A 12,480-nucleotide genomic window follows, 5' to 3' on the forward strand; every position below is an offset into this window, starting at 1 on the left:
TGCTTTTCTTGGAGAAAATAAAAATTAAGATTGACAGGACAATTCTTGCAATTAACAGCATATCTCTACCCACTGATTCAAAATTGCAGTGGAAAAAAATCTCAGTTGTATCAGGTGTAAGAGATAAACTTTATAACTTCATGTTGACTGTGGTTAAACATAGCACATAACCATACAGCAGACAGAGTCATACTGCAGGAATGGAGAACCCCCCCTAAGAGGATTAATTCCTGTGAAGTGATGGCAGTGGGAGAGAAATCAGACAGTCCGGCACGTTTCCTGTCTCTGTCTCTCCATTCCATCACAGAGAGAGGAGCCAGAGGAAGCCTCGTCACTTTCGCTGTACCTGCAAACGTCTGCAGCACGCTGGGGTGAAATATTATATAACTAATCCTCACTGCTATACAGGAGAGGGAAGGGGGCAGATGGAACGGCAGGGTCGCCCCCTCCCCACCTGCGTCGCTGAGAGCAGTGGCCAGAGGTACAGGACACGGCTCATTACACCCGGCTCAATATGGAGCCACACTGCTGCTACTCCATTCATCTGGTATTTTCTTATAACACAAGAGTGAAAACAGATAAACGCACCTGCAGAGAATTGCTTACACACTTGAGAGCACACAAACCCGTATGTATACAATCAACCATAAGTTGAATGAATCCAAAATGAATCCACAGAATCCAATATGTATTTTTTCCATAGATAACCCTTAAAAGTACAGCTAATTGCATCTACTTTCAATAAATGCTCCCCATTGCACTGAGGTAACCCTTACAACAGGTGTCAAAAATGCCATGTAGCCATAATGTTAGAAATCTCACAGGTCCCCTTTATGCTGGATCAGCATGAAACAGCATCTTGCACTTGCACCGCCTTGCAGGCTATCCTTCAAAGCAGGGCGAATTAATCAATCATCAATGATTAGCCAGTCATTGTGTGGGTTCCAGTCCAGCATATATTGACCAACGTGAAATGTTTGGAAATACAAATGGGAACTGGGTGAATGAATTACTTCCTGTGGCTGTATTGGAAAAAAATTCTAGACACACGTGCGCACACACGTACCCCCGCACACGCACGCACACGCACACGCGCACACGCACACACACACACACACGTACCCCCGCACACACATACAAGCATGCAATCAGCAAACAGATATGGAAATCAGTGGTAAGCAATTGACACCTATTGTGGCTTTATACATGGCTGGCTAATGATCTGACAGAGAACACTAAGAGAATTGCAACCAAAATCGTCTCTCCTGCTAGTCTGTGTTCAGTTGTTTACTGTATGGACTCTGAATAGAACTGTTAATTGGTTCTCACTGAATAAGTACCTCTGCCAAATATTCATTTCCTAAGGGTTACAAGTTACTCATGTAAGTTTTTTTTAGCAAGACAAATTTAAAAGAAAATGCAGTTTTACTCATTATGTGTTATTAGTTTGCCATCCATTGCTGACCAGTGGAGGATGGGTTCCCTTTCTGAACCCCGGTTCCTCTCAAGGTTTCTCTCTCATGTTATCAGGGAGTTCTTTCTTGCCACAATCACCTTGGCTTTCTCATTTGTGGCCTAGACCCATATTCTCTGCATAAACTATTTCTGTAAAATGCACTTTACAAATATATATTGTATTCCTTAAAGCACATGAAGTAATGACTAGGCTTGCATTTAATGAATGCAGTGGGTTTAAAGCTGAGTAAAGTTGCTCCATAAGGATGTAAAATTGGTTAATAAATATATGCTTTTAATAAATAATCTTTGAGTACACCTTATATCACTTGTATGCATTGCACATACTGCCTACATCAAACTATCTAATAATTCTTCTAGTAAATCCATTACAGTGTATCCAAGTTGAATAGAAATAAAATTGTAATTCTTGGCTTCATCAAGCTACACTATCTTTCAGGAACAATTATACTGATCTATTCTATTTAAATAAAACAAAAGGCTGGGACAAAGGTCTCTAATAGCATACAAATGCTAGGTGAACTTCAGACAGTGTACATCGCTCCTGATACAGTGGACAATATATTACTTAACAGCTATTAGCACTCTTACAAAACACCTCAATGAATATTTCATATCTTCATTCAATTAATCATAAAAGCAACCTGGTGAATCATCACTAATAGCAGTAAGCCTAAAAAAGTATCAAAAGAGAAATTATTAATTAAATAGTCGGTGCAACAACAATTGCCCCAAAGTGGTCAACTTCTTCTCTATTAAATAATGTGCAAATGAATCTAAATTTAAATTACTTATTAAGCTATATGGATTCATAGCGGTCATCTTATGGACAAGAACTCTCGGTGGAGTAATATACGCTTAGGCGTATATTTGAGCAAGTTAATTCTGCTGATTAGACCTTTAATAACACAGTTCCTAGTGGTTATTTAGCTCAGTGGACACTTTCCTTAGATTTCTTAATCAATGCTGACCCTCAGTACAATCTTGTGCATCCCACCATCTCAACATTAATGTGAATGACTGTTACAAAGTATACAAAAAAAAAAAGGACCTTAGAAACAAAGGGAATATAGGTAAACAAGCACACAAAAGCTTAGAAAGTATTTCTCTGAAAATATCTATAAATTTGTCTTTCAAACAATCAAACAATAGGCAAATGATTTTGCTCCTCTGCACACCTTGGCTCTCATGGCACAGCTTTGATTAAGAAACTAAGGGAAAGTGTCTTTCTATTGAGCGGAAGATGTCAGGATGTGCGTTTTGTGAAATCCATCTCCTGAACCTTCACTGCACAATAGAAAGGCACAAAAAATGAATAGAAAATGGGAACAGAAAAGTTGGTTATTCAATGCCTCTGTAAGCCTTTTGATGATCATTAATAAACATAATTACAGCCAACAAAGAACTTCAAGGTGTAACGTCAGCGACTGACAGAGGCCCAATTGTTATTACCATGAACCATTAATTACATTTAATGAAAGAGTACAATACAAGGACAGAAGGGGAAAAAAAACTAAACCTCATTTTCTTTTTTCAGTCTATCACTGGTCTCCCTTAACAACAGGTGTGATACAATGCTTTAATGGCTCTACATCAGCCCTTTTATAAATATCCTATGCAACAACCTCACCCTAATCTGTGTATGGTGCGTGTCTGTCCGTCTGTGTGTGTGTGTGTGTGTGTGTGTGTGTGTGTGTGTGTGTGTGTGTGTGTGCGCGTGCGTGCGTGTCTGTGTTCAACAGTGTTAAAAACAAGTAGGGGGTGAAAAAACCAGGAAAAGACTTTGTCTCGTCACACTAAATTCAACCCAGAGGTCTTGGGACTTTTTCCACTTCTTTCCATGTGGACTGAGCATTCAATATTGTGCTTAAATATATACAAACAACCTACACTTCAAAACTGTGTCAGGTGGCTGTCCTGGGAGATGCTGCTATGACTGGAAGGTATGGTAATATCAGAGAATGGCATTATCATGCTGTGTTACGGGAGTAGCAATAAGCAGAATCAAGCTCTTCTGTAGTCGACACAGCAGCAACACTATTCCACTGACAGCATTACAAAGGAAAGAATAAATAATCCAGTAAATGTAAAATCCAGTAAAATGCAGTAACTGGTTTTAAAAATGATGGAATTCATTACACTTGTGCTGTATGTTCTAAAATGCAAACAGAGGAGAAAACATTCAGTAGAGGCTTGGACTGATCTGATTAAACAAAAGCCATAGGGAGATGAAAGGCATAATTCTAATGACAATTTTAGAATCCATAGCTCATTTATATCAGAAAGTTATAGATGTAATCGTAATAGAATTATTAGGTCTGCTCACTTTTCCACTATTGCATTGCCTTTGAGTTAAAAACTTGCCAACTGCCAAATGTAAGTGGGGGGGGGGGGGGGGGGACACCGGAAAATGTGCGACTATTCCAGCATAACTCTAATAGGTCTGGATAAAACGCAAACCATCACTTGTTAAATCAGACAGATAGCTAGACAAGGTGTGTAAAGGTCAACAAAAGCTGATGTGATTCTATAAATGATCTCTTCGAAATAACGATATTAGTAATAGATTGTAATATATCTGTTTACAACAGAACTTGTCGTCTAAGAAGAAGAAGAATTTGCTTTCCAAGCTGGTTTTAGTGATCATTTGGCAGAGCCTTTTGAAAAAAAGAGAAGGAAAAAACAAACAAACAAACAAACAGGAATAGCATATGGTTGCATTTTAAAAATTGCTGTGCAGTGTTGGGGTGAGCACCTGAACTAGGGCAAGGTGACGGACCAGCACATGTGGGGAGAGATCGCCTCTTCTGCGACCAACAAATGAGAATTAATTCAACAAACTAGCCCCATGCCAGAATGAGGAGGGGAGAGGAGAGAAGAGGTTGAATAAATGATTTGGCTGCACTGTAATCCTTGTTCAAATACAAAAGAATATCAGCCACAGAAATACAGAATGGCAGGGCTGCCTAAGTATAACAGTATATTTTCCTCAGCCTGTTTTAAGACTAGATCGGTGCAGTGGCGCCAGCATAAATTATTCAGATGAGATTGCATAAAGTGCACAGTCGATAAGCATCCTGTCAATACCGGGTAAGGCTGCTTCAGGCACACCACCATCAGTCTCTAGGACCAAGGGTGCACCAGCATGAATGAGCTGGGAGTTGGTTCTCCCCCTCAGTGCCAATGCCCCATCAGCTCTGGAGACTTGACCCAAGAAAGACCGAGAAATCAGGTTTTATTGCTCTATATAAAACAAAGGGTTTGTGTGTGTGTGTGTGTGTGTGTGTGTGTGTGTGTGTGTGTGTGTGTGTGTGTGTGTGTGTGTGTGTGTGTATATGCATGTGTGTGTGTGACAAAATATATGTAGAGAGAGAGAGAGAGGGAGATCTGGCTGAGGTCCATCTCAATACTTTGAGATGTTTCACATATATTATTTTCCTCTTTAAAGATCAGACATTTTACAAATGGCATTCTAACCAGTCAAAGTGCTGTGCAGAGCTGAGAGAAACCCATTAGGTCACTGCCATGGCAACAATGTGGCTTTTCTCACCCTCACACACATTGAAATTACTTGCCTAACTTAATTTGAAGACATTTACTGCCATCTAGTGGCATTCTAAATCCAAAAATAGAAAGGCATTGCAGTAAATTCTATCCACACAATTCTTTAAAGCAACTGTCAGTGCAGCATGGAAATTTATTTTGCAACATGCACGATTCTCAAAACATGACAATCAGTGCCAGCGCAGGTCCCATATACTGAATCTATGTGCTCTTTGTCCTTTTGTAAACAGGGAGAAACGACTGGAGAGAATTACCAATTCAGACAATGCAATCGAGCGCTAATAAAACTTAAAAGCGGCCATTTTTCAGGGTCTATTTCTCCTGGGGCCCCAGGAGAAAAGTGCAAGGCAGACAGTGCACAGTCTGTGACCCAGCCTCGATCAAACCACAAATCATTAGGTTTCGCCATTCGGGGGAAAAGCTCTAAGTGCATGTGATAAGCAGATAATGACGGCTCACTGTGAAGCATCAGAAGACCAGGGCCGTAAAACATGCAGCGCCATGTCTTATTAGGGCTCTGATTTGCTGACGGCACAACAAGAAGATTGAAAACGACTCTGCTGGGTATTACTGAAGGATACCTGTGGTATAGCTGCTCAGCCAGGTAGAATCCTCTGGTTTATCACCATGATGACCTCTGATTGGGAAATTTAGTAACAGAAGAGTGATAAGTCTTTACTAATCTTATACATTGATCACCGTTTTAATCTCATCCTCCCAATAGAGGAATCAATTCTCAACCACAAATCAAGATGCAGCCTGAGCCTGTATTTGAAACATTACTGACACTACACTGCAGGACCAGAACTCAGATCAAGGTCAGCTTAATGGCAAGCCAATAGTTACTGAAAAGAATTAGACTTTCAGTAAAGTATCTCACCTTTTGTAGCATGTACACTTGTAGATAGAAAAGTCAATAGCAAACAACCAAGTGCTCTAATGTGCGTCTCCGGTGAACAATAGGTTTCCCTTTTGTATTCAAAACACATGCTGTCAGATCTTGCACAAACTTAAATAACCGTCTATTCTTCTGTCCTATGAGGATGCATGACCCAGACACGCAGTCACTATTACAGACAAAAACAGAGAAAGGCAACGAATAACATGTAGGAGAACGGAGGGTGATTTAGTTGACCACTGCATGGACAGATAAGAAACAGGCCTTACATATGCACGCATGCTTGCAACCCGCCGTGAACACAGGCAAACCCAGAGAACATCACTTTTTCCTTCGGAATGAGTACATCACATCCCTTGGTGTGCTCCCTTTCATCTTCTCTTCATTACGCTGAAGCCCTACTCTCCCCTTTTGATGGCAGGAGTGCTGATTGTTTGTTTCTTGTTGAAAGTAAGACCACATGACTTAATGCAGTAGTCACTCATAGCGCAGAGGAACTTTTCATGTCCCTGGTGGATGCAGGCATTGACAGACACTCCTAGCCCATCAGACCATGATTCTTTATTCGCCACAGAAAGCATGTTCTATCTATACTCAAAATCATTTTTCCCACTATAATGTGTGCTATTATATGTTTAGTGTGTGTGTGTATGAATATACATAAGTAGACCCTATTTTTTAAACACTATTCTTCCTCTCTCACAAAATCTGTCTATAAATAATTCCTCATAAAATATGGGGATTCCACTCCAGGTGAATCAATGACATTTTGGCATTGTTTGACTGAAAAAGCATTAAACTATATACATAAAGAACATGTATAAAACAAGTGGCTACCGATGCATTGATAATGAATCCAGAGGATAGATGACAATGTATCCCAGTGTTATTTGACTGTCAATCCGAGCTGAACACTAAGAAATTTCATTACATGCAATCTCCCAGCCCATACGCAGACAAAATACAAGAAATCAGATGCTAGGGAAGCAAGATAAGCCAAAACGGTATCTGGATGGAATGATTGACATACAAAGAATAAATGACAGCTGTAAAGAAATTATCAAAAACAGGAGGAACTGAAAACACCTCATAAAGCAAAATCCCTAATACTTTAATATCTATATCCCTAATATTTTCAGAGTTACAAAAACGCTAATGCACGCATATAATATGCATATAATACATATAAAACTTAATAACTTACACAAAAACCATAATAATGAAATATGAATTCATGCAGACAGCCTGTTGAGCCTGTTGCATGCAATAAGGAGTTGAAGTAAACACATGACCATTTATGGCAAAAAAGAAGGTGAAAACAGGATCCATGTCCTAATGAACATTCAAAACAAAGTGTTACCTGTCCAGGCTCTTGACTTTACCAGAAATTTCCATTTTAGGGGCAGGGCAAAAAACATTTTATACCAAAAACTGACATTTGAAAATCAAATGCAGCTTTTATGTGTCAAAGACCATCCCTTTGAAAATGTCTTGAACTTCCTTGGTACTAATTAAAACCAGAACCCATAGTGAACAGTGAAGAGGTACAGCAAGCACTTGCTATTGATTCATTTTTCATAGGCTGTCTTTTAAAACACCAAGGGCATGTGGCGTATCAAATCTGCTCAACAGTCATCTTTAATGGCCCAGCTGAAAAAGGCCTTTTCAGACCTAAGCTTGCCAAGCACAGATGGACTGGCCTTCATTTTATTCAGATTTACCATGTTTTAAGATGTCCTCCAGACAGCCAGGGCTCTGCCTACAATGGCTAAGGAGTAAAAGGGTAGGCGGTCTGCCCTCACTGGAACAAGCCTTTCAACAGGTAGCCACAATGAGACGCACTGGGTCTGGCAACGGTGAGCCTTGGAAGCCGAGAAAGCCAAGTACAAAGTCTACCAGTGAAAGGAGAGGAGTGTAGAGCCAACGCCAAGGTTCTTCATTATGCCTGGGAGGAAAGTGTCCACAGAGTGCGCAGAAGCAAAAGGTATGTGGAAACAGTAAAGTCGGTAAGAGAAGAGTGAGAAAGGGAGGGTAGGAGAAGGAGAGAATCGATTCTCTGCTTCAGAAAAAAAACTGTTCTCTAATCTATCTGCACAAAACAGAAGAAGAATCAACAAGATGCTGTACTCTATACACACAAAAATGAAAAAATTAGAAGACAAATTATATCTTCACAACCAATAAACCTGTAGACATAGAGACCATTGGGATAGAAATAATACACACACAAATTCAACAAGTCATAATTTTCAAAGAGATGCCTGAGATTCTCTCATTAAAATGAAAAACAAAAAAAATGTAATGGGAGTATAAAGTAAGAACTACATGAAAACTACTATTCATTTCTGAAATACGGACATTTATCTCAGAGAGCTGGTTATCTCTATTGAGTATTTGACTGAAATATCTGACTTGCCTCCTTGAATTGCTCTAAACAAAAGAGGAGGCACACAAGACAAGGCAGAGGTACAGGAAGGCCACAGGAAGCATTCACAGTGTTCATCCAACCAGCCGACTCTGGCAGTGGGATTCAATTCAGGAAGAAAATTCGGGGGAAAAAAAAACAAAACAAAGAATAACAAACAAAATAGAAACGCCCCTGGACACCACATCTCATGTGAGAAAACAATGCTAATACTTCCATTGTGACTTTTATTCATTTAGCAAATTTTTAAAAATAATTTACTTGGGACCACAATCTTCATTGGTGCTGCCCCTCCTGACCATTCAGCTGTGGTACATTAGCTGGTGGCGTTACCAGGAGGCTGCCTTTTATCAGAGAGAGGTGCTTCAAAACATACAAGCTAGGACACGTCAAAAACAGGTTTGCAGGCAATGGCTAAAAATATCAATGGGCAAGTGTTATTTTTCAACTAGCCGACAGTGGTGACAGACACTAATGCTTAGTGATACTGTCTTCATTGCCAAAATGTATGCATTGAGGTTGGTCTCCCTTGTCTGATTCGCCAGTGTCATTTTTTGAAACCAGAAGTCTGCAATCCGTTTGAACAAATACATATACACCAGTGAACAAACTCACATACTTAACACACATGCATGCACATTCGTATGCTACATTCTAAAACCTTTCTGATAAAGTTCTGTATGAACTGGTTCGGTTTACTATGCACAACTTCATCCTAATTATGCAATATAATGTATTTTCTTCTTTTGTGATGCATCCTAGATAGCTTTAAACATTCATTGGAAAAAAGACCTTATACGAGAACATACTCTCGATACAATCTTAACACACACACACACACAAAAAAAATACCAGCAAATGATTCATTATTTTAAATTCTTAATCTCAGTTGAATTGTACATTGACAGAAGCATATGTCTGATGGAATATTAACATCTTGCAAGTCCACTTGCAAACCTTTGGTCAAACTCTCAATTCCAGTTCAAAATGTGCTTAGTTTTAAGACAAGCAGTCATCGGTCTTCAAATTTAGCATATTTTATAACTAGAAAAGGTCGCCCTTAGAAACAGATCTTTGCCTTTTTACCAGAGAGAAGGTCATGCTTTGGTCCCCTTGGTAAAAAAGAAGCTAAATCATTTCTAAAGTACAAGCTTTGTCCATTATTCTGCCAGACTATAGAAGTGATTCTCCAAGAATGTCTTGGCTAGGGCAGGCACTGCACACTCCAGTCCCACAGGTGTGAGGTGTTTCTCCATCTCTCTTCTCTTTTATTGACAACTCCAAACTTGCTGGCATGTTTCCGTGGAAACAGGCGGTCTCCTAGCGGCCGTGCTGACCATGTGATTATTGATTTCCTCCTGTGGTCCAGAGAGCCTCTGCAGGTTAAGTCATGTAACCTTGTCAGGTTGCAGGGGTACAGACTTCAGGACTGAACACCAACTGGGCTCTGTGTCTGAGAGCTGTTATTCTAAAGTGCAGGAACTTGCTAGCTAACACTCATTCATAGTGGGGGTTTTGTCAATATAGAGCCACTGAAGAGTAGACAACCCATTATTCTTACCTTTAAATTCAAACCATCCATGCATTTAACCTAATAAACAGGCCAGTGGCAAGCCTCTCTATCTATTGTTCTCCCAGGCTTTTCCTCACCTTCGTCACAACTAACACCTTCTGCTCATGGGGACAGGTTTAGCTGTGTCAATAATCACCAATTCACCTACACGATCCGCAAACTTATATTTCCTCAGGGGGAGACCAACAGAGACTTCATGGACGGAGGATGGCAAATACCATTCTTCCACCCCGAAGGAAGCACACCTCTGGTCAGCAAGCTGGCCTCACCTTAAACACACCACTAGCTACACTTAAGACGTCTACTTGTTCAGACAGGGAGAGAAGTGGTGAGAGTGAGTGGGCAACAGAAAGAGGGCTGTCAGCTCAACTTACACACTATTCTTCATCATAACTTCATTCACATGAAGCGCAGCCACAGGAAGTGTGTTTCGGCGCCAGACAACGGGGCAGTAAGTACAGCAACATCCAAACTACTGAAAACCTTCAGATGAGAGTAGCGGTTTGACAGGGCCACTGCCCGCTGTTCATCGAGAAATATAATTTCAATCGCCGTTTCTTGATCCAAGCTGGGGCGCGACGCTGCAGCCTCAAACTTTAGCGTGCATCACAAATTCTACACGTCTGACAAACAACAGCAAAACAAAGAAGCTCCAGCAACATCTGTACACCAACAAACATGGCAACACACAACGTGCTAGTGTTACTGCGGGCGTAGCCGCTCATTGGTTCATCTTGACGCGTTCACCTGTAACTCTTTATCACAATGATACTACACGTACTGCTACTGATTCCCTCTGGTAGCTTCCCCCAGACAATAAAGCACTATTTCTAATGACAAGTGACAGTAGCAGAGGCAATAACTGTGCCTTACCAAATAAATAAAATAAAACAAACAACACGCAGCCTCATAAGGGTGATGGGGTTCCACTATGTGAGAAATGGGGGAAGCAAATCTGCAATTACCGCATTACAGAGCTGTGAAATGAGGAAACGTCGCCATCTCCCAAACAATATATATTTATAAAGATTATTACAGCCATTTGGTGCAAGTGCGGGTGGGGTAAATGACAATAACAACATGAGCATCAGTGAACATTTCAGAAACAATAGTGACATGGTGTAATGTGGCTGGAATAAAGACATGGGTTTCCGAATATGCTGTGCTGAACGTCCCTTTGCCAAACTGAATGTATTTATAGGACAGAAGTGGAGTACACTCAATATCTTTCTCACTGTTCAGTCAGCAGTGTGCGTGTTTGGGGGGGATGTAATTAAGTAATGCATTCTCAATGTTCTGTCTGAGAGACGGAATGAGGACAATGAAAGTCATTTAGATACAGAACATTAGAATAAACAGATTAGATCACAGATTGTGATTATTTGCCTAAAAACTATTGCTCATCTTTGATGTCAACATTTAAATGTTAATATGTGTTAGTCTATGATCCATTTCAAAGAAAAACTGCTTAAATATACACAAAGGGCTCCTTCTCGTGCTGTATGAACTGGAAATACCTTATTTGAAAGTGAATGTATTGCATGCAGGAATTGTGAGGCAACTGTACACCATCTCCAAATTACATCCTATTAGCTATATCAATGCACATAGTAAAAAGCAAATAAATAATTTGCTACTTACCGTAACTTTGCTCCCAGTTATCTGCATGCAGTGGTCAGCAAAGGGGATTAATGTGCAAAGAGACACAAACAGCACAATCATTAGTAAGCCATTGGATCTTTTATACTGCTGAAGTATTAGTGCAGTATCCATACTTCATCAGCTACACAGTGACCCTCTCTAGCACAGTCAACATCACACACACACACACACACACACACACACACACACACACACACAGAGCAAAAAAAACAGAGAAAGTGAGAGGGTTCACATAGAAATGTATGACAATGTCTGTAATTTTGAATGGCTGATTTTGAAGTTGGCAATGATGCCAAATTGCCCACCTTCTTTGATGTGGGACAGAAGGATGAAGCGCCATGCATCTGCTCCATATTTAAAAATCCTTTAGCATTTTTAAAATAGATTAAAAAAAAATATATATATATATTCATATGCAGCAATACATTATCAAGGTAAAAAAAAAATTCAAAAGTTGACTTAATATGATGGCTTCAGAAGTGATTTTTTAAAATAAAATCATCTTCAAAATTATTATATTCACAAACAGATCACAGGCTAAAATGCCTGAAAGCACACAAAAATAAATAAAATATTAAATATTAAATCAATCAGCTGTCATTGGCAGTTTCCATCATGTGTCATATTTGTACGCCATAATCCCAGGATACATGAAGTCAGCAGGATTTTTTGTTTTAATGGTGTTATCTGGAAGCATCAGTGCAATCTGGTTATATGGGGTTAGCGGGCGGAGGAGGAGGATACATTTTTAGACGCATATTTGTACTTAATCTGTAGCAAGGTACCACTCTACTAAAAGTCACTGATTATACAAACTTTAAAGCTTTTTTTGGACACACTAACTGTTCAAGTAGTGTTTATAGCTCCCTTAAAATTAGTTTA

The 12,480-nt window shown here is 39.8% G+C and overlaps 1 protein-coding gene across 9 annotated transcripts in view; it reads right to left on the reverse strand.

The window, feature by feature from the left end:
• diaph2 (diaphanous-related formin 2) overlaps positions 1-12,480 on the reverse strand; it is a 333,658-nt gene that overhangs the window by 298,979 nt on the left and 22,199 nt on the right. For 8 of the 9 annotated variants that reach the window (XM_027028176.2, XM_027028101.2, XM_027027635.2 and 5 more), the window contains one exon: positions 11,578-11,598. The exons of the other annotated variant lie outside the window; for it this stretch is intronic. In XM_027028176.2, coding sequence (XP_026883977.2) covers positions 11,578-11,598 — 21 coding nt within the window. The remainder of the gene's footprint in view (positions 1-11,577; positions 11,599-12,480) is intronic. 9 annotated transcript variants of the gene reach the window in all.

Source organism: Electrophorus electricus, chromosome 12 (assembly GCF_013358815.1).
Source record: "Electrophorus electricus isolate fEleEle1 chromosome 12, fEleEle1.pri, whole genome shotgun sequence".
Lineage (NCBI taxonomy): Eukaryota > Metazoa > Chordata > Actinopteri > Gymnotiformes > Gymnotidae > Electrophorus > Electrophorus electricus.